The sequence below is a fragment of the Homarus americanus genome, unplaced genomic scaffold (genome assembly GCF_018991925.1).
Source record: "Homarus americanus isolate GMGI-L3 unplaced genomic scaffold, GMGI_Hamer_2.0 scaffold51859, whole genome shotgun sequence".
NCBI classification, from domain to species: Eukaryota; Metazoa; Arthropoda; class Malacostraca; order Decapoda; family Nephropidae; genus Homarus; species Homarus americanus.
In genome coordinates, this window is record NW_024711292.1 from 10182992 (window position 1) to 10206668 (window position 23677).

At 37.0% G+C, this 23677-nt stretch overlaps 1 protein-coding gene across 2 annotated transcripts in view; it reads right to left on the reverse strand.

Annotated features, from left to right (window-relative positions):
- The window catches only part of LOC121878144 (sorting nexin-17-like), a 159951-nt gene that overhangs the window by 111436 nt on the left and 24838 nt on the right, over nt 1-23677 (reverse strand). For both annotated transcript variants that reach the window (XM_042384288.1, XM_042384202.1), the window contains exon 5: nt 8868-8952. In XM_042384288.1, coding sequence (XP_042240222.1) covers nt 8868-8952 — 85 coding nt within the window. The remainder of the gene's footprint in view (nt 1-8867; nt 8953-23677) is intronic.

Sequence of the window (23677 nt, forward strand, 5' to 3'; positions counted from 1 at the left end):
GCTGGAATCCTTGTAAAACAGTGGATAATTTTAATATAAACGTCATGTATTTTGCACAAGAGATAAAAATTAATCACCTGTATCATATTACAGTAGTGATTTATGAGTAAATGTGTATATTTACGTATATAGTATTCCACATACTGTACACGTAAGTATAAATACAAAGTTTATGTGATGATCGGACAACGTCCATTTCGAGTTAACGCCACTTTTCCAGAAACGTATCTAGGACGTTAACCGGCATGATATTGTGTGTGTGTGTGTATATATATATATATATATATATATATATATATATATATATATATATATATATATATATATATATATATATATATATATATATATATATATATATATATATATATATATATATATATATATATATATATATATACACACAATGTCCCTTAATGCGATTTAGCATATCGCGGTGCCTCGCCAGAACCGAACTTTCACTTAGCGGGTTCATCTACCCATATCACGTGCAAGTGTCTGGCTCAGACCGCGCAGAGTGTCTGCTCAAGACGCTATTTTTAGATTTCCGCCCCACCCGCCAATTGGCTGCCCCCGCCTGCCGCCTGCCTCCTCCTCCCTCCCTATCCTCCCCGCCTCCCTCCGCTTGGGCAAGCCTGTAAGGTTGCGAAAGGTGTGTCTTTGTTATGCTATTTCGACGTCATATGACATATCGGATCAGATTGGGCCATGCATCCCTACCCCTCTGCTGCTAGCTGTAATTGGCTTAAAGTAATATGACGTGGTCTACCCGGGGAGGGAGGGAGGAGGAGCAGAGGATGCTGCCGCCGTAGTTTTCATCCTCCAGGCCACCCTGTGTATAATAATGCGGCATCCATTGTTCCCCAGAAATGGCTTCGCCGGACCATCACCGCCACCAGAGAGAAACCTTTCCTTACCTGGACCCAGCAGCCCTAAGCCCAAGAAGACACGCCGTGGCCTAAGCTACTTAAGTGAAATACTCAGATCATTCAAGATTTGGAGAAAGGAACACTGTTGATCTTCAAGAGCGATATGCGCCAACGAATCACGATTCAAGACTATTAAGAAGGATTCAGCCAAGATGAAAGAACACATGAAAAATCACAAAGCCTGCAGGTGCCTAATGATCAAGTACTGCCAGAACAGAGGTGCTGGTAAAGGTGGAAAATTTGCTGGTGGTAATTATTTGATTTGTCAGGGCGACGCAACATGGTGGTGGACCCAGCTCAGTGCAGGAGGCACGCACATGAACTGGCTGTACGCAGGCAGGCTCATGTAAGCTGGGAACTGCAGAGCCAAAACCCTTCCAATGCTTCCTCTGGTTGGTTGCATAGGTTTAAGAAGAGGAACAAGATCACCAACATCAACATTGGTGGTGAGGAAGCGAAAAGGACCGTGGCTGCTAGGCGATTTTCCTCCGCTCTACGCGGAGGTTATGGAGGAAGCGGTACACTTCACGACCAGGTGTTTAACATGGACAAATCTGGTCTTTTTCTGGAAAAAGCACTTCCAAGACCTTCGTCCAGTCTGCCAGCAAGGTAAGGGTCGGAAGCTGCAGGCAAACGATCACCGCCCTCTTTATCACCAATGCCTCCGTACCTGTAAACCAAAGTTATCGGTGATTCACACAGCCCGCAAGCCGCGACGCCGAAGAATATGGACATGAAATGCTTTACGTCCACTGGCTAACCGTGACGAAGGCGGATGTCCTCTTCTCTGTCCCTCTTCTGGTTTGACGACTGTTTGTTCCCGACGTGAAGAAATTCTGGCGGCAACAGACACCCCATTCAACATTTTGTTGCTCCTGACAACGCGCACTCTGACACTCGCCTACTTATGGATCATCACCCCAACGAAAAGTGGTCTTCCTAACACCACGCCATTAATCCAGCCCATGGACCAGAGTTGATCTGCAATGAAAGCTGCATACTCCAAAGAAGTTCAAGCTTCCCTGAACGACTCTACCAACACCAAGGATGAGTTGCGAAGCCAGTGACACCGACAGTGAGAGTAAAAGGACGAGGACAAGGAACAGAGGTGGCAACTTCACAGTTCTCGCTAAACAGTTTTGGAAGAAGTTTAACGCCAAACAAGCTGTGTAGACTTCTCTTGGTGGAGGTGCTGGGGTCAGCTGTCTATTGCTACGATTCGTCACGCATGGAGACATGGGAAGGTATGGCATACCAGCTGAGAGGAGGAGTCAACTCTGTGACTGGTGAGGTTCAGGACTGTTGCAGTAGCAGTAGACCTTTGCCAGAGAAGCGCACAATATTACAGCTGAAGGCTTCTCCAAGACCACCAACTAAGACATCCTGAGGTGATCAGAGATCCTGGAAGTGACTGCTGTACCGAGATGTTGGAAGATGATCACGTCAGTGAAGAGGAAGGAGGTGCGGCCATTCTCCTAAGAACACAAGTTGTCATAGTGATATTATGGGTGCTATGGAGTGCAGAAAAATGAAGTCCTTCCTTCCCCGCGACAATGACGATGACCGCGTGATGGGTCTTCCAGACTGCTGGTGGTAGGCTATGGAGTCAGACATCACGGTGTATCAAGACAATATTAACACTAGCCAAAAAAAGCATTACCGAAGTTCTTCGCTCAAGATCCCACCACAGCCAGCCAGAGCCAGTGACAGTGAAGGTGAAGGTGACTTTTGAAAGATTTGTCAGGGAGGCCCTGACAAATATATAACGGATAGTGATGGTGATGCACCTAGTAATGGTGATTCACCTGAGGGCCAGTAATCTGCCCTCTGCCTCTGGTAGAACCAGCCTCCATCCCCGCATGCCTAATTCCATCTCTTCTACTAACGAGGTGGTTCAACATAACTTTTAGTTTTCCCAACCTAACCTTTTTATTTTCCTAACTTAACCTTTTTTATTTTTCCCAACCTAACCTCTTTCTATATTAATGCAGTGTGCATACCATCATAAAAGTTAAGATAAAATTTTACTACAACATAGTTACAGTGTCAGTCAAAGTGAAGCTGGGGGTCGACAGTCTCTATTGGAACAATCCCATATGTTCTGCTGTTCAACATGTTTTCACTTAACACGGTACCCTGCGGGGTTCACCTGGGACCGCTAAGAGGGTACTACATATATATATATATATATATATATATATATATATATATATATATATATATATATATATATATATATATATATATATATATATATATATATATATATATATATTATATATTATATATATATATATATATATATATATATATATATATATATATATATATATATATATATATATATATATATATATATATATATATATATATATATATATGTATGTATATATATATATATATATATATAGAATATGTTATATTAAGTGTAACATTCATGTCACATTGTGAGTACAGACCTAGTCTGTACTCACCCCTGAAGATGGAATTACACTAAAGCTGGGAACTTGTGTTTCTTCTCTTCCTTGTGGTTATCAGCATATACCTAGATCACGCACTGACTGGTGATTTACTTGCATATATATATATATATATATATATATATATATATATATATATATATATACTGTAATATATATATATATATATATATATATATATATATATATATACATATATATATACATATATATATACATACATACATATACATACATACATATATATATATATATATATATATATATATATATATATATATATATATATATATATATATATATATATATATAACTATATATACTCACACACATACACAGCAGTGACCCCTCCGTTAACGAACTCAATCCGTTCCAGAAGGTCGTTCGTTAACCGAAAAGTTCGTTAACCGAAACCATTGTTTCAATGGGTTTTGGGTAATTGGTTCCAGCTCACCGAAAATTTCATAAATTCAACAAAAATGGTAGAAAAGTTCACTTACTTTGAGGTGTGTATGTAGAAGGCTCCTGGATGATGATGGGATTTAGAATAGGGGTGGAGGAGAAGGAAGAAGAGAAGGCATTGGGGTGGAAGAAGTCACCCCATGGCGCCATTTCACCCATAAAATTTTAGCTCTCTTGGTGTAATTCAAGATTATTTTCTTTAAATCAACACTGCACTGCATTATATATTGTCAATATATAAAATATATTTCAAAATGACCAATAATTTGCTTGGAAACACAGAAAAAAAGCGTTTAGTTGAAGAGAGTCTCAAGCAAGATGTTACCTCCAGTGAAAACAGAGAGACTAACTCCTGTTTGCTGTGTTAAGAGGCTGGATGCCGAGCATTAAACTAGTCACTTTACCTTCAATTATGTTCAATAATTGTTAAAATGGCTAAAAAATTGAATATTAAACTTTTAAAATTATTGAATAGTATAAACTTCTTGATATTTACTAAAATAGTAAGGAATTTAAGCCCTAGAACCGATTAATGTATTGGCGGACTGATACTAAAGCTGGTTGCCCGGCCAGTGCAAGCGAAAACATATTGAGGTCGGTTCGTAAGAACTTCGTTAACCGAATTTTTTTTCGTTAACCGAATTGAAGATCCTTATGGAAGGCAGTTCACACGAAAATTACAAGTAATCCCAGGCAAGCTCAAACTAGGGGAAGTCACGTATATATATATATATATATATATATATATATATATATATATATATATATATATATATATATATATACATATATATATATATAATATATATATATAATATATATATATAATATATATATATATATATACTGTATACCGTATATCTCGACCTACAAGACGGAATTTGAACAAAAAAAATCTGCCCAAAGTTAGGGGGTCGTCTTAAGCACCAGAGATAAAATTCTTACCTCTTAAATATTGCGGTTTAGCGTGTCAAGAGTGGTGATGGAAACATGATAAACCACTCACAAGGTCCTACCACTAATTATTTTATACTGAAACTTACGTTTGGGAAACTGGATTAAAATGAAGATTACCGGTAAATTAAAATAATAAAAATGTATTATAAACCAGTCTAACATACCGTAAAAGAACACTTGCAGTGTGTTTAATATATTACAGTATGTTATAAATAAATAAACAAATAAATCGGTAAATCCATTTCAAGCAAATGAAACAATTGTATTCGACACCGACATTAGTTCAAGTTAAATGACAGACGTTTAAGTGAGTCACTAGTGTTTACACTACACCAACCGGTAACATTTGATGCCATAACTTGAAGTGAATTGGCCTTATTTTAAAAAACCAAGGACGTGTAAACAGCACTGGTCAATGGGATGGTTGGTAAAGGACTACTGGGTCAGTAAGCTCCCAATGGCAAGTGTCACATTTGGGGTACCGGTCTTATACAGCGAATAAGGCTCAAAAGATACTTTTTAAATGGACATTTTTGGGGTCGTCTTATACACCCCGTCACCTTGTAAGCCGAGATATAAGGTACTGTTTCTTCAATTTTGTGACTACGGAAAAGAAGAATATCTCCGGGAAGCGTTCTGGTGATCGCATTTGCGGTGGTGATCGTAAAAGAAAGGCTATAACACTTGAAGAAAAGCTTGATGTTGTCAAGCGTTTTGAAAATAAGGAAAGAACATGTGATATTGTGCGTGCAACGGGTATAAAGGAGTCTACTTTACGCACCATTAGAGACAATGTAGCAAAGATTAAAGCAAGCTGTATTGCTGGAAAAACCTTGAGTGCTCGCAAAAGTGTGAGATCACGGCCAAAGGAACTTGAGGAGATGGAATGGCTTCTAAGTGTTTGGATAGAAGATCAAACGAAAAAGCGATCTGGGACCAGCTTCCTCACCATTAATGAGAAAGCCTTATCAATATATGAGGACCTAAAGAAAAAAGCTGAAAATCCTGATGCTGTGATTGCCTTTCGTGCTAGAAGTGGATGGTCTGCTGGTTTTAAGAACCGCTATGCATTTCATAATGTAAAGTTATGTGGTGAAGCAGCCAGTGCCGACGAAGAAAGTGCGCGGGCATTTCCTCCCATTGTGAAGAGATTGATTCAGGAAGAAGGCTACACCTTAGACCAAATTTTTAATTTGGATGAAACAGGTTTATACTGGAAGAGCAAGCCAACAAGAACTTACATTTCCAAGAATGAAGTACATGCTCCAGGCTTTAAGGCTGCAAAGGACCGTGTGACAGTGTTGTTGGGTGCAATGCTAGTGGAGACTTAAAGCTTAAGCCTGTTTTTAAAAATTATTACAAGAACAAGAATACAGATTTTAAGATTCTCCTCATTTTAGATAATGCACCAAGCCACCCTCCCACCATTGCTGAGCTTTCTGACAATATCAAAGTGCTCTTTCAACCTCCAAATACAACACCTCTCCTTCAACCAATGGACCAAGGAGTAATAGCAGCCTTCAAAGCCTATTATTTGAGGCATACATTTAAGAAACTTATTGCAGCTACTGAGGAAGGAAATGATAAGGCCAGTGTTCTTCAGTTTTGGAAAAGTTTCAACATCAAGCATGCAATTGACATCATTGTGGAGGCCTGGGGTGATGTAAGTAAGGACTGCTTGAGTGGAGTTTGGATGAAGCTTCTCCTAGATTTAATTCATGATTTTACAGGCTTTGATGCATCAGAGGAGCTCAAAATAAAAGAAAATTGTGTTTTTCTTGCAAAGCAAGTTGGCTTTGCTGAAGTGGAAAGTGCTGATGTTGAGGAACTGCTCGAGTCCCACTGTGAAGACCTCTCTACAACTGATCTACAACAACTTGTTGCTGCTGGGGAAATAGAAGATGCCGAAGATGATGAAGTCAAGGATGCAAAACCATGAGAGCTTCCCACTTCTGTTTTGTCTTCTATCCTGCGGGAAGTTGATAAGCAGTTGCAGATCTTGGAAGACAATGACTACAATGCAGAAAGGAGCAGGATTGCAGTTCGTGGTGTTAAATCTTTTTTGGCACCTTATGAACAGCTTCTTTGTGAAAGAAGAAAGATGGCAAAGCAGCAAACATTAGACGTCTTTTTTAAGTCAACTACCAAGAAGCAGTCTGAAGACACTGAACCACAGCCATCCACTTCTGGAATTAGAGTTTTTTTTTTGTCTCTCCCATGCAACCAAAACTGCACCTGATACTGATGATGACAACTGTCAAATCCTGTCTGCAGGACTCCTCAACCTCAACCTTCTCCCCCATCAAGTTATATTCATATTTTTTCAAGGTAAAGTGTAACATTTACTGTATGATTTCATTACTAGATATGAATGTAACATTTATTTAGACTGTGCTATCGTTTGTGTTAGGCTAACTACTAATTTTTTTTTATTTCAAGTAATCTGCACCTAACCCTATTTTCTCCATAAGCCCTGTTATTTCTATTGTGCGAATTTCTACAACGCGAGGTTTTACAAGAACACAACTATCGCGTTATAGCAGAACTGACTGTATATGTATGATGTGTTGTCAATAGTAAGAGAAACATTTGAGACCCTGCAATTGTGGGTAAATGAGGCAGAAAGTCAGCATCCTGGGGTTGGTCAAAATTTTTGTGATGCCATATGGCAGCAGGGTCTACCATTAGACAACACATTATGCTTCCAATATCTTCCCAGGCGGTAGTACCTCCCTGTTTGGTAGCTGCCTACTACCTAGTGTGAATAGATGACAGCAAATGAGGAGAGTCTATGATTGCTCTTGGTACTTGCCATCCTGCAACATAGCAGGAAGGGGCAAGTAGGATTGAAGATAAACAGGTAAAATAAAGAAATAGGCGTTCATACCAGTTCTGAATGAATAGAATTTACGTAAAGTTCAATAATCTTGAACTAACAAAATTAAAGAATAAACAATGACATTTCACACAACTGAATACTGGTAATATCAAAGACTGTCTGCTTCTCTCTCTCACTAAATTAAACCCCCAAGCTTTATAGAAGTAAGGTACAATACACTGCATGTGACTGTATACATCACATTGAATACTGTACGTTAAATTATGGCCTGAGTATGACAGTGCACATAACATCCAAACACAACTTGGATGACAGTAAAAAGAAGTGGCTTAAATTAAATCGGCCCAGCTGTGGGACATACAAAAATTCATTATTATAAAGAGTCCGCCAAAAGTAGTGAAAGAATTTCAATTTAGTGTCTAGGAAATAAAACATAACAATAGAGGCTTAATAAATTTTAAATTGATTCTGGAATATGTAAAAAAAAATTGAATTGATGATTTTGTTTTTCAGATTGTGTGACACTAAAGTTTATTGAAGATGGAGAGGTGGACAATTCAACAGCAGTCACAAAATGTTGAACTTTACTTTAAAAACAACTGCTCCATTATTGCAGCCCGAGCTTATCGGCGTATTAACCAAGTTTGGAATGCTCCTCTCAGAACATGTTATCCATTGATGCGTGGCACGATTTCGAGAAGATGGTACTGTATAAGACAGACATCTCATGTCGTGGTGACATTAACTGGCCAGCAAGGTCACCCAACTTAACTGTACCAGACTTTTTCCAATGGGAATATTTAAAGTTAAGAGTCTACATCCATAAACCACGAACACTTGATGATTTGAAGCAAAACATAAGAGATGAAATTTGTGGAATCAATCAAGAAACTTTACTTGTTGTTATGGACAATGTTTTGGAAGGCACATTCATGTATTGCTGCTCAAGGTTAACATTTGATTGATGTTGTTTTTCATATTACTGTATAAGTTAATTAAATCTCAATGTCTCAGATTTGTATTAAAATTATTATAACCTTTAATAAAATAATTTTTTTTTTATTCTTCTTTCAAATGTCTACACTACTTTTGGCAACCATGTATAAATGACGAATTCATTTAATTTCATTCCTTCCTGTTCCCGTTCATACAAATATGACTTTGATGAAAATCAGTACTGTATGCTTACGATATACTTACTTTTTTCTTAAAACTATCCTGTGCATTCCTTTCACGCATCTCTGAGAAATATAGGGACTTTCAAAGTCTTGCAATCTCTTGACAACTGAAAGAAAAAAAGTCATTGACTGGCATATTGTAGCGTCCTTAAATCCTTCCTGATCAACACAGAGTGCAACATACAGTAAACACATGACCTCTCACTGGTATTCATATACATACTGTCTGTAGCTGATATTAAAAAGTATTGTGCATGTAAAGTAAGATTTTTCTTTTTCTAGATATAGATTCCTGCTCTCACATATAAACTACATCATTTTACATGTGAAAAATTTTTATGACTCATCCCACAGCCTTATATGTGATACAAGAAATCTAAGCATTTGGGATTGGTCAAAGCTGTATTTCTGAGAGTTAAGCAATATTTTCACTAGTGCCACATATACTGTAAATAAGGGTCTGTGGTATTAGGTCTTTTTTTTTAAAAAAAAACCCGGCAATTAAAATATGATTTTCATACAAAACAAATATATAAATATACTGCCAATGCCTAAATTATCTAGTTAATGCAAATACCAAAGAAAGTTAAGATTATATTCAATGGCATTAATGTATCATAGAAGCTACTATATAAGTAGCATATGAACTTACAAATACAGTGGTCCCTCGGTTAACGAACACAATTCGTTGCAGAAGGTCGTTTGTTAACCAAAAATTTCTTTAACCAAAACCATTGTTTCAATGGGATTTTGGGTAATTGGTTCCAGCTCACCGAAAATTACATACAAACTAAAATAAATGCAGTAAAGTACACTTACTTTGAGGTGTACATGTAGAAGGCTCCAGGTTGACGATGATGATGGGAATTAGAAGTGGGGATGGAGGAGATGGGAGAAGAGAAGGAAGTGGGGGTGGAAGAGAAGTCACCCCATACTTCATGCCGCCATTTCACCCATAAAATTTTAAGTTCACTTGGTGTAATTCAAGATTATTTTCTTTAAATCAACACTGCACTGCACTATACATTGTCAATATGTAAAATAAATTTCACAATGACCAATAATTGTACTGTAAAAACGTAAAAATTGTTTATGTTCAAGAGAGTCTCAAGCAAGATGTTACCTCTACTGAGCAGAGACACAAACTGACGCCATTCTGGGTGAGTCAAGTGGCAGTTTAGCGCGCTAAAAACTAGTTCCCTGTACTTCAATTATGTTAAATAATTGTTAAAATGACTAAAAATTTTAATATAAGACTTGGAAAATTATTGAATAGTACAACCTTCTTGATATTTACTCAAATGGTAACAAATTTAAGCCCTAAAACCGATTACTGTATTGGAGGACTAATACTCCAACTGGTGAGCAGGTGAAAATATGTTAACACTATTTCATAAGGATTTCGTTAACCGAATTTTTTTTCATTAACCGAGTTGAAGATTCTTATGGAAGGTTAACCGAAATCTCGTTAACCGAGGCGTTCGTTAACCGAGGGATCACTGTATATAGAAGACTAAATGAAGTAATAATACAAGTGAAAAAAAAAAGCTACAGGCATTGCTCAAGTTACAGAAGGGTTAAGTTCCCAAAAAGCTGTCTATAATGCAAAACTAATTGGGAGGAAGAGGAGTCTGGGATAAGAGGTTGTCCACCATTGAGCAAATATTTCTCAAAAGACCACTATTAAAAAATAAATAAAAATAAACAAATAGTGCAAAACCAATGTATCAAATTTTTATGAAAGAAATTCATGTGTTTTAATCAAAATTAATTAAAGAAAAAGTAATGTGTACAAAGTACTGTACACTTACCGTATTTTATGGCATATAAGACACACGACCATATAAGACGTACCCCCCAGGGGGTACAGTACTTAGGAAAAAAACTTTTGTGTGTATTTTCCTCCTGTAGCCATAGTTTTCTTAAAATAATATATACAATACCAGTAAATGTGAGGAATAAATAAAAATAATGCCAATAAATAAATTACAACACAAATACTATATGTAAAGTAGAATGTCGATTTAAAGCGATTCAATTTAAGATTATTGATTTAAAGCGACACCCACAATTAAGGACAGCGTTTTAATTTAAAGCGAGGTCGTTGATTGCATGTTCAAAGTCTGCGTGTTATATGGACTAAAAATGAAGTATACATGGTACCTCGTGTTTCATACCAGCTGGATTCCGTAAAATGCTACTGACACCCACATAAGCAGCACGGGCAGTTCCCAATGGGAGGTTCACGGCGCCATCAGCTCAATGAACAGGCTTTGTGTGAAATATAACAAAGTCTAGAACGGCTTTTAGTGCTCTTGTGGCATGGTCGGTAACGTTCCCTGGTCCCATGCAGTAGGTTGAGTGTTCGAGTCCTGGCTGGTGAGGTCGTTGATTATATGTTCAAAGTCCGCGTGTTATATGGACAAAAAATGAAGTACACATGGTACCTCGTGTTTCACACCAGCTGGATTCGGTAAAATGCTACTGACACCCACATAAGCAGCACGGGCAGTTCCCAATGAGAGGTTCACGGCGCCATCAGCTTGATGAACAGGCTTTGTGTGAAATATCACATAGTCTAGGACTGCTTTTAGTGCTCTTATGGTATGGTCGGTAGCATTCCCTGGTCCCATGCATTAGGTCAAGGGTTCGAGTCCTGGCTGGTGAGGTCGTTGATTATATGTTCAAAGTCTGCGTGTTATATGGACTAAAAATGAAATATATATATATATATATATATATATATATATATATATATATATATATATATATATATATATATATATATATATATATATATATATATATATATATATATATATATATATATATATATATATATATATATATATATATATATATATACAGTCAACCCTCACTTTACGCGGTTAATGTAACCCACAGGGTACCGCGGAAAGTGAGAAACGCGTAAAGTGAATAACATAACATATGGGATTAAATGAAATAGAGACCAGCTGACCCCCAAACTCCACTTTTTCCAACACAATACCTATGTTCTAGTAAAAATAACATCTTAATTTTATGATGGTACATGCACACAATTAATACTTAAGAGAAATAGAGAAATACAGTCGCCAAGTTAATGTCCATTCAAATAATGGACACGACTCCCTCCCCCTCTTCTCACACTACACTGCTGGCTCTTCCCTCTGAGAAATTTTGGGGGGAAAACCAGGTATAGTAATAAATAATACCTCAAACTAAAGTTAGGATAATATAATTGACATTGCTGGATTCCTTGTAAGACCAGGAATATTTTGAATATAAATGTCATATATTTTTCACAAAAGATAACATATTTACTCAGAGCAATCGTTACATCTAAAATTTGTATGTCTAATGCAAAATCTATGATGTTTATATTCAAAATGATCATCAAATTGTAAGAATTCCAGCAATGTAAATTATATTCTGGCCGGGTAATTTGTATGAATTTTATGAGCTAAAACAAACTTTAATCTGAGGTATTATTTAATACTAAATGTTAAAATCTAGTTTTTTCACCCACTCTTTCTCTTGAAGGGAGGGTTGGTGGGAGGTGGGGGGGAGGGTTGGGACGGACTGACCATCTGGCTGGTTGGAAGAGGGGGGGAGGCAAGGTGGGGTACTTTGATTGACAGATAGTGTCGTGAAGAATATTTTTTTTTTATTAACTGAAGATATTTGTTTTAGCTCATAAAATTCATACAAATTACCCGGCCAGAATATAATTTACATTGCTGGAATTCTTACAATTTGGTGATCATTTTGAATATAAACATCATAGATTTTGCATTAGACATACAAATTTTAGATATAATGTTTACTCTGAGTAAATATGTTATCTTTTGTGCAAAATATATGACATTTATATTCAAAATATTCCTGGTCTTACAAGGAATCCAGCAATGTCAATTGTATTATCCTAACTTTAGTTTGAGGTATTATTTATTAAAATTTAGTGGTTTTCCCCCAAAAATTTCTCAGAGAGGGAAGAGCCAGCAGTGTAGTGTGAGAAGAGGGGGAGGGAGTTGAGTCCATTATTTGAATGGACATTAACTTGGCGCTGTATTTCTCTATTTCTCTTCAGCATTAATTGTGTGCATGTACCATCATAAAATTAAGATGTTATTTTTACTAGAACATAGGTATTGTGTCGGAAAAAGTGGAGTTTGGGGGTCGGGCCAGATTCTATTGGAAATAATCCCATATGTTCCGTTGTTCACTTAGCGCGGTTTTCACTTAACATGGTACCCTGTGGGTTTTATTGACCGCGTTAAGCGGGTACTACTGTGTGTGTGTATATATATATATATATATATATATATATATATATATATATATATATATATATATATATATATATATATATATATATATATATATATATATATATATATATATATATATATATACACACACACACACACATACAGTCGAGTCTGGACTTACGCGGTTTTCGTTTACGCGTTTGGTCATTTACGCAGTGCTTTGCCAGAAGCGGGATGCTTGATTTACGCGGGAAATTTGGTCATTTACGCGGAGAGCAGCTGGCGGTCCTGCCGCGCCGCGCCATTTTTGGATTCAAACCTCCCGCCATGTTGGGTAAGCGGCGCGAGAAGGTTGTGCAGTGTATGTCTCTGTTGCGTTATCGGTGACGTCATATGACGTATCGGACTGTGATTGGGCCACGCATCCATACCTCCCTCCGCCGCTAGCTGTGATTGGTTTAATGTAATATGACATGCCCTGCCGCGGGAGGGATGAAGCCGCTTGACCTAGCCACGTTAGTTACGATCCTCCCAGTCACCCCGTATATATACTGTGTTCTAGTGTTCCGCTAATCTCGTAAGAATGGCTTCCACTGGACCCCCACCATCACAGAAAATCCTTGCATTACCTGGACCCAGACGTCCTAAGCCAAAGAAGATACGACGTTCCCTAAGTTACGAGGTGAAGTACAAGATAATACAAGAGTTAGAAAAAGGAACAAGACAGGTTGATCTCGCGCGCCAGCATGGTGTTAACGAATCTACGATCCGGACGATCAAGAAGGATGCAGCCAAGATAAAAGAACACATGAACATCACAAAGTCTGCAGGTGCTTCAATGGTGAAGTACTGCCAGAACAAGGTGCTTCTCAAGACGGAGAATTTACTTGTGAGCTACTTGATTCATTAGGCACGACAAAACATGGCGGTGGACACGCGGTCGGTTCAAGAGTACGGACGTGAACTGTACGTAGCAGTGGCACATAAGATGGGAACTTGCAGAGCCCAAACCCTTCAATGCTTCCTCTGGGTGGCTGCAAGGGTTTAAGAAGAGGAACAAGATCATCAACATTAACATTGCTGGTGAAGGAGCGAGTGCTGACTGTGATGCGGCTAGTGATTTTGCTCCGTTCTTACGTGATGTTATGGAGGAAGGCCAGTACACCGCCGACCAGGTGTTCAACATGGATGAATCCGGTCTGTTTTCGAAAAAGCTACCTTCCACGACATTCGATGTCAAGTCTGCCAGCAAGTGTCGGGTCCGGAAGTTGCAGAAGGAGCGCATCACCGTTTTGTTTACCACCAATGCCTCCGGTACCTGTAAACTCAAGTTATCGGTGATCCACACAGCCAGCAAGGCGCACGCCTACAAGAACATGAACATGACCAAGCTAACTGTCCAATGGCTAACTGCACATAAGGCGTGGATGTTCTCTGCTCTGTCCATCTCCAGGTTTGACGACTGTTTTGTTCCCGACGTCAAGAAATTCTGCGAGCAACAGAATGTTCCATTCAACATTTTGTTGCTCCTTGACAATGCACCAGGACACTCGCCCCTACTGTTGGATCGTCACCCCAACGTAAAAGTGGACTTCCTTCCTCCAACACTACGTCGTTAATCCAGCCCATGGACCAGGAGATGATATGCAACGTTAAGGCTGCATTCTCTGCAAAGAAGTTTAAGCTCTTGAACGACTGTACCAACACCAAGGATGAGTTGCGTAACCTGGGTGGCACCGATAGCGAGAGCGATGAGGACGAGGAACAAGAGTTTTAAAGCGGCATTTCCCCCATATGTGGTATATGTGGTCGGTTAATCGAGGTTTTACTGTGTATATATATATATATATATATATATATATATATATATATATATATATATATATATATATATATATATATATATATATATATATATATATATATATAAATAAATAAATAAATAAATAAATATATATATATATATACTGATATATATATATATATATATATATATATATATATATATATATATATATATATATATATATATATATATATATATATATATATATATATATATATAGTGGGGTATGCTATAACGAACGGATTCTACTACGAATATTCCTATAACGAACGGTTTTACCTATAAAATTGAGAATGCTATAACGAACGAAACTCCTACAACGAACATTATTTAATTTTTTTTTTCTAATTTATTGTTTTTTTATTACAAATATTAATGATATTCTTAATTTCAGGGGTTTAGATGCATTTCTATGCACTTTTTTACAATTTTCACAATTTTATATTATATTTTTCAGTGTTAAGTGGTTGTATTTGGGGGCCTGGAACGGATTAATCCTATAACGAACGAATGCTATAACGAACAAGGTTCTAGAACCAATTAGATTCGTTATAGCATACCCCACTGTACATATGTGTATATATATATATATATATATATATATATATATATATATATATATATATATATATATATATATATATATATATATATATATATATATATATATATATATATATATATATATATATATATATATATATATATATATATGTAATATTCAGAAATTTCAGAGTAATTTCAAATGCCCCGCCATGAGTGATACTGAGCGTTCAAGGTCATCTGAGGGGAGGGAGCGCTGCCTGCTCGTAGCGAGAGATTGCGGAACTAGGCCTATATGATATTAAATGTGATTTACCGAATTAATAATGATGCGATTCATGAAGTTAAGGGACTATTATTGAATTTGAAATTATTATAGATCGTTTAGCAGTCTGAATAATGTTACGGGTGTCCCAAGGAGTTATTAGTTAGGCGGTAAATATATCACGTAGGACCAAGCTAACGCCTTGGGGAGACGCGACGCTGGCTAGGCCCAGTCCCGGAGAGCATTCACACAGACAAGACGTTCCGCGCGTCCATCAGAAATAGTCACGTGGCCTAGTCACCTGTGCTGCGCTATTGCAGTATAACAAGTAAGTCTCATTCGATCTCAGACAGGGTTAGATAGGGCAGTGATAAAGTAAACTAGAGCTAACAGTGAGTTCATTTCAGGGTTTCCGTCAGAACCCACTTGATTGGAGTTGACCGGAGTTGATTGGAGTTGACCGGAGTTGACTGCGAGAGATTGACTGCCGTTTGAGACTGCCGTTGATGATTGAGGGTGGCGATTGTCGCCATTGGACCGATCAGTGTAGGCCTGTCACTGTTTAGCGGGGTAGCAAAGGATCTCTTGAGTGAACGAGTGCTCCCGACAACTAACACGACACGGGACCAGCATCAGCAGTGGGTGATCAGTTCTTACCACTCCGGTGCACAACCCCACATGTCCCGAGCAGCTAGTGAAACCCTCTTGCTAACGGGAAGCTAAAGTTTCTCTCAACTGCACAAGGTCTGATTGGCTCACTCTCTTCCTGCCCATGGACGCACTGGGAGTACACTGAGGCTATCTGAGTATATTAATGGTCACACACTGAGACCGTGAGTCTAGGACTCTAGGAGATACCTAGAGGAACATTTTATCTTCCTTATCACGGGTGTAGTTAACACCATTCCTCAGACTGATATTATCTTGACGTGTGTAGTTTAATATTTCTTAAATAATTTTGATAGTAGTGTTTTTTTGAATGTTTGTGCCATTAAGTGGAACCAGTGATACTGTGATTTGATTCTTTTAATGCCTCTAATTCTTCATAATTCTGATCTCAGGTATAACCTTGTTCCCCAGAGCAGTGGTTAGGTTAGGTTAGGAAGTGTACACCTGTTGGGGTGCTATAATTTTGTTGAGTGATATTATTTTGTTGAAAACCCTTAAGGCCTGTTCATTGTGGAGTATTTAATTTCTTATTTTTTAGTACCATTTCCTAAGTGACTGATATTATTTTGTTGAAAACCCTTAAGGCCTGTTCATGTGGGCGAGCAACATTTCTTAATACTTCAAATTTATTGTTGCCTGTGTTTCTAATAATTTCTATGTCATGTATAACTTTTATTCCCCAGAGTAGTGTTTAAAGTTTAAGTTAAGAGGTGCGCATATTGGTGTACCATTATTTGATTGTGTTTGTAGTGTTGGAGGGAATATAAGTGTCTAAATTTTACAGTGTGTCTCATTCATCCCAGTCACAGACGCTATCCTTCCACGGGTCACGGACAGTTCATTTTGTGTAGTAGATTTAAGTGTTCTTGTGCTGGTTCGGGATTTTTCTCAAAGGGGCGCTTCCACTGCCTTTACCATCTATTAAATTTTAATAAACCCCAAGTCAAGTGAGAAATTAAAGTCCAGCAAATTCCGATGGTTACATATATATATATATACATATATATATATATATATATATATATATATATATATATATATATATATATATATATATATATATATATATATATATATATATATATATATATATATATATATATATATATATATATATATATATATATATATATATATATATATATATATATATATATATATATATATATATATATATATATATATATATATATATATATATATATATATATAGTATATATATATATATATATATATATATATATATATATATATATATATATATATATATATATATATATATATATATATATATATATATATATATATATATATATATATATATATATATATATATATATATATATATATATATATATATATATATATATATATATATATATATATATATATCTGCTCCCCGACTCACGATGGGGTTAGGGACCCAAATCCAGGTCGTAAGTCGAAATGGTTGTAAGTCGAAAATGCTTGAATAATACATAGAAAATCTAAAATGGGTATCTCCTTTTCTTCTCAGCACCCCAAAACTCTCACTTTTAAGCTTGCCAGCCATTTTAAAGTGAATTACAAACGAAAATTTTCTCTGTGTACTGACGTTGGGACTCGAAAATACATAATTTGACAAAATTTTGGTACGACTGAGGCAGGTCGTAAGTGCGAGTGGTCGTAAGCCGAGTAGGTCGTAAGTCGGGGAGGAGCTGTATATATATACTTGTACTACGCACGCACACACACACACACACACCCTCCTCCCCACCGGAATATCAACAAGTTCTCGCCAGAAGTTACTATTTCATTTGGGAAAGGAATGGAACCAGTGTTGAATAGTGGTGAACAGTGCTTAAGTCAGTGAAAAACAACTCAGCAGTTGAGTCTTACCCAAGCTAACCTTCACACAGTGAGGTCCCAGGTACTCAGTGATAATTCCCGAGACTCCACGATAGAGAGGCCTGGGACCACACCTCACCCACTTGAGTGAGTGAAGTCCTGTGACAACAGACCACATGGTGTCCCCATGATGCTACGACACCACATAGTGAATGAGTTGCTACAGCATCATGTGAAGTTCCTCATAACACCATCTGTGAGGGAATTACTACACCATGTGATGCCCCTCATAACACCATCTGTGAGGGAATTACTATGCCATGTGATGCCCCTCATAACACCATCTGTGAAGGAATTACTATGCCATGTGATGCCTCTCATAACACCATCTGAGATGGAATTACTACACCACATCAGGCCTCTCATACACCATCTGTGAGGGAATTACTACACCACATAAGGCCCCTCATACACCATCTGTGAGGTAACTACTACATCATCAGGCCCTCGTAACACCATCTGTGAGGGAATTACTACACCATGTCAAGCCCCTCATAACACCACCTGTGAGGAAACTAGTACTCCACGTGATGCCCCTCATAACGGCATCTGTGAGGGAGTTACTACACTACGTGTCTGCTGTTCAACACCTCAGCTTGCATGATCTACGTGTGTAAACATTAATCTGTATGTCCACTGTATGTTCCTTCACCTTTCTCTAATGAAGGCTTTTGTTAAACCACCAATGTATGTAATAAGTCATTTGTGTCCAATGTATATTTTCAGCCTTCGGGCTGCAAACTTTTTCAATAAACTGTTTATTATTATTATTATTATTAATTACACACACACACACACATACATACATACATACAGTGGTCCCTCCATTAACGAACACAATTCGTTCCAGAAGGTCATTCGTTAACCGAAAACTTCGTTAACTGAATCCATTGTTTTAATGGGATATTTGGTAATTGGTTCCAGCTCACCAAAAAGTACATAAAAAGTAACCAAAAAAAAAAATGCAGTAAAGTACACTTACTTTGAGGTGTGTATGTAGAAGGTTCCTGGTTGATGATGGGAATTAGAAGTGGGGGTGGAGGAGAAGGAAGAAGAGAAGGAAGTGGGGATGGAGGAGAAATCACATTCTAGGGGACCCATGCTTCATGCCGTCATTTCACCAATAAAATTTTAAGTTCACTAGGTGTAATTCAAGATTATTTTCTTTAAACCACCACTGCACTGCGCTATATATTATCAATATGTTAACTAAAGTTCAGAATGACCAATAATTTCAAAGAAAAATGCAAAAATATTCAAGACACCAACAAAATAGAAGTTCACTCCACTGTTTTCAAAGCCCAACTGACGCCTTGTGGCCGACTGACGCATCTGATGGGCGCACAACAAACTAGTTCCCTGTACTGCGAATATTATCAATATGTTAAATAAATGTTAAAATGACGAATAATTTTAATATAAAACATGCAAAAATATTAAAGAGCACAACTTTATTGATATTTACTCCATTGGAAACAAATGTAAACATAGAACAGATTACTGAATTGGCAGACTAGCCCATTAGCTGATCCTCACAACAAAACTTGATTTTCGGAAGGATTTCATTAATCAAATTTTTGTTTGTTAACCGAATTGAAGATTCTTATGGAAGGTAATTCGTTAACCGAAATTTCGTTAACCGAACCGTTCGCTAACAGAGGGAACCACTGTATTGTATTTTAGCTACTGACTGACAGTGACCAACATAACTGATAATGTTAATAGGAATATAGTATAAAATACAGTCTTTACCATTGATCATTGAAAATTTGTGTAGTTCATAGAGGACATGAACACAGATGCCATATAATCGATTGTTTACATAATCAGGTTTCTGCCACATGCCATGTGTGTTCGTGCGTACGTCTCTAACATTGCTACATAACCAGGTTAGGCAACTTTGCCTGGCACAGGACTTTTGTCCGGGACTGTACGTATCATGTAAAGTAAATTAATAAAAAACATATTTTGTAAAAATTGATTGTTTTGTCTTTATTTTGTAAAAAACAAATTGTTTTTATCTTTATTTTGTAAAAATTTATTGACTTTATGTCTATTTATAGGTTACTTGAATTATTAAGACATTATTTAATCATTATAACTTAAGTTCTTCAGGGCTCAGGAATGGAACCTATTTTTACCCATAATTTATTAATATCGATATATGATCGATCACTTAGCGATGGCTTCTTGAGGTCCCTAACTTTATTGTATAATGGTTATTGTTTGTAATGGTCTAATAACTCAAAGAGTGGCACAAGGTACAGAAACAAAAACTTAGTTTAAATGAAAAGAAAATTATCATTTTGTGAAGAATGCTGCTAATTTTGCGATTAAATTTCTTGACAATCTTCATTTGCATTATACAGTTTTCTGAATAGGTCAATTGCCAAATATACCTTGGCCTCTGGCTGATAACTGAAGGTGTCCCAGGGTGGCAAATTTCATAACTGTGACCTTCTCATGGAAATTTATGACACCATTACATAATTCTGTAAAGTCTTTAACATCTTCAAGAGTTTATTCAATATCAGCATTAATTCTAAGAAAATGAAAGTAAACAAGCTTAGTTACCCAAGGCAAACATAGGATTCTTTATAGAAGGGTGGGGGGAGGGGAGGGGGGGGAAGGAATGTGTGTCTTCTGTGTAGTGAAATGATTGCCAAATTGCAACATAGTATTTTTCTAATTTTATTTATTCCTCACATTTACTGGTACAGTATCCATGTGACACAGTTCAGCCAGGCAGTCACCCAGCTGACTCAAAAGATGTGTGTGGCTGCTGGATGTATATACCGTGACGTCACATAGAGGAGAGGAAAAGTGTGGCTGGTTACAGTTACAGCTCACTGCCACAATACAAACACTCACTTCCCACACATACACACCCATGCTCTTCATTTTTCTATTTTATAGTTTTACATAACGGTAAGTCCTTGCTTAACATCGGGGTAACGTTCCTGAAAACGCAAAGTTATAAGGAACAACGTCAAGTGGATCAATTTTCCCCATAAGAAATAGATAAAATATGGGAGTTACATTCCTGAGCCTCTCTTTGCCCCATGAAATACATTACATATACAGCTCCTCCCCGACTTACGACCTGCCTCAGTCGTACCCAATTTTGACAAATTACGTATTTTCGAGTCCCAACGTCAGTACACAGAACAAAATTTTTGTTTGTAATTCCCTTTAAAATGGCTGGCAAGCATAAAAGTGAGAGTTCTCGGTGCTGAGAAGAAAAAGACACCCAGAAATTTAAGTAAATCTACCCAAAGATAGAGTTGAAATTTTTTTTACATTACTGTATTAAAATGTACAGTACTATGCACTAAATTTTTTTACCTCTTGTGCAAAATATATGACATTTATATTCAAATTAATCACTATCTTATAAGAATTTCAGCAATGTAAATTATATTTTCCCTGGTCACTTCTATGTCATTTTACAAGCAAAAAACAAAAACTCAATCTAAAGGGCATAAATAAACAAATAAATACTTCACTAGACCTTCGGCGCTAACTGTCAAACATGTCACTGCCCCCCTCCCAGCAAGGGTTTAGTGGTTATACAGTAGGATTTAAGTTTTTATCTTACCTGGTATATAATATCACAGACTAAAGTTAGGAGAATATAATTTGAATTGCTGGAATCCTTGTAAGACAGTGAATAATTTGAATATTGACATATATTTGGCAAAAGGGATAAAAATTTTAGTCCCTTAAGTACATTTAAGTACCTGTACTGTACAGTACATGTTTTTCAACTTATTTTTTGGTTGATATAGTATCTTTATTCATTTATTTTTACTCATTTACATGTACACACCATCCTAAATACAGAGTGAAAAAGATAAATTAAATATTTGTCCTAAGGGAGAGGGTGATGCGCTGTAAAAAGTAGTCCATGATGACGCAAACGACTTTAAACCGAGTCACCAAAACGTTAAAAACAATTTTGGTCTCTAAAGTTTAGCGACGTAGTACCAAAACAACGTTAAGCGGGACAACGACAAGCGAGGACTTAATGTATATTTTCTTTATTTGTAAGCCACATTCCAGTATTGTACATAATGAATTTCCCACAACTTTTATAGTTTCATTACACATAACAAAAGCAAAATGTCAACTCACAAGCCATCTCGTCCCCCGTTTTCCTCCCACCATAGTAAGTCAAACATCGCTAAACCAAATTTTTACCTCCCGTTAAACAAGAAAGGGTGTTAAAAAAATTTTAAATGTTAATATTGCCAAACCAATTATCATTAAGTGAATCAACACTAAATGAGGGTACCTCAATAACCAGCCCTAAAAAACTTCAACTTACAGGGATCGTCTCGCAAAGAACGATAAAAATTTGATGAAAAGTATGTTTTCTGAAAAAATTCCAGAGCATTCCGTTCGGCATCAGTGACACATGTGCCAAGCATGATTATAATCAGACAATATTTACTACCACAAAAAAAATAAAAATCATAAAAGGAACCTCCAACCCCTTTGGTGTATGGTGTTGCATCATATACATTTCTGTTGTCATAATAGTGCCTGAAAAAATATGTAAAAAGGTTTTATTCGCAAAAAAAAAAAAAAAATTTGTTCGCCATTTAGGCAACATCTGGCATCTGATCCTTCGCTGAGGAAGAGAAGGTGTGTGTGAGAGGGTGGTGGAGTACAGGAGGGAAAGTTAGTAACTGGAACGGTTTGTTACAGAGTGTATGTATGCTACACATCCTCCTCGCCTTTTTTATGCATTTTCTTGCCATTATCTCACCCCAAAAAGATGCCTAGACCCAGTAAAAAGAAGCTGAACATTCATACAAGAAACGTCAGCAACATTAAGAGACCGATATTTACGATATCACAGCATCTCAGCTAACCGCATCGATATCACAGCATCTCAGCTAACCGCATCGATATCACAGCATCTCAGCTAACCGCCACGATATCACAGCATCTCAGCTAACAGCCACGGCTACTGTTGTCCCTCCAGGCCAGATTCTACCTCCTCTAGCAGTGGCTCCCGCCACTCAGACTACACTCTAAGCCAAGGGCTCAAAACCTGGCTAAAAAGAGGAAGGTAGTGCCTTTTGATACTCTATGAATATCCTGTATATTTTATATAAATATATTGGGGGGAACCAAGTACAGCATGCCCTGACAATTCACGGATTTTTATTCGCAGCTCTCGATTATTCGCAGATGACACCCTGGATGTACCCAAGAATGTCTAAGGGTAATTTTAAAGTTGCTGGCATTTTCTTGGCCGAGACAGGGAGCCATTTGTTCTTCATTCTAGAGACAGTAATTTCTTTTACCTGTATTGTATGTATGAGTGTAGACATACACACACA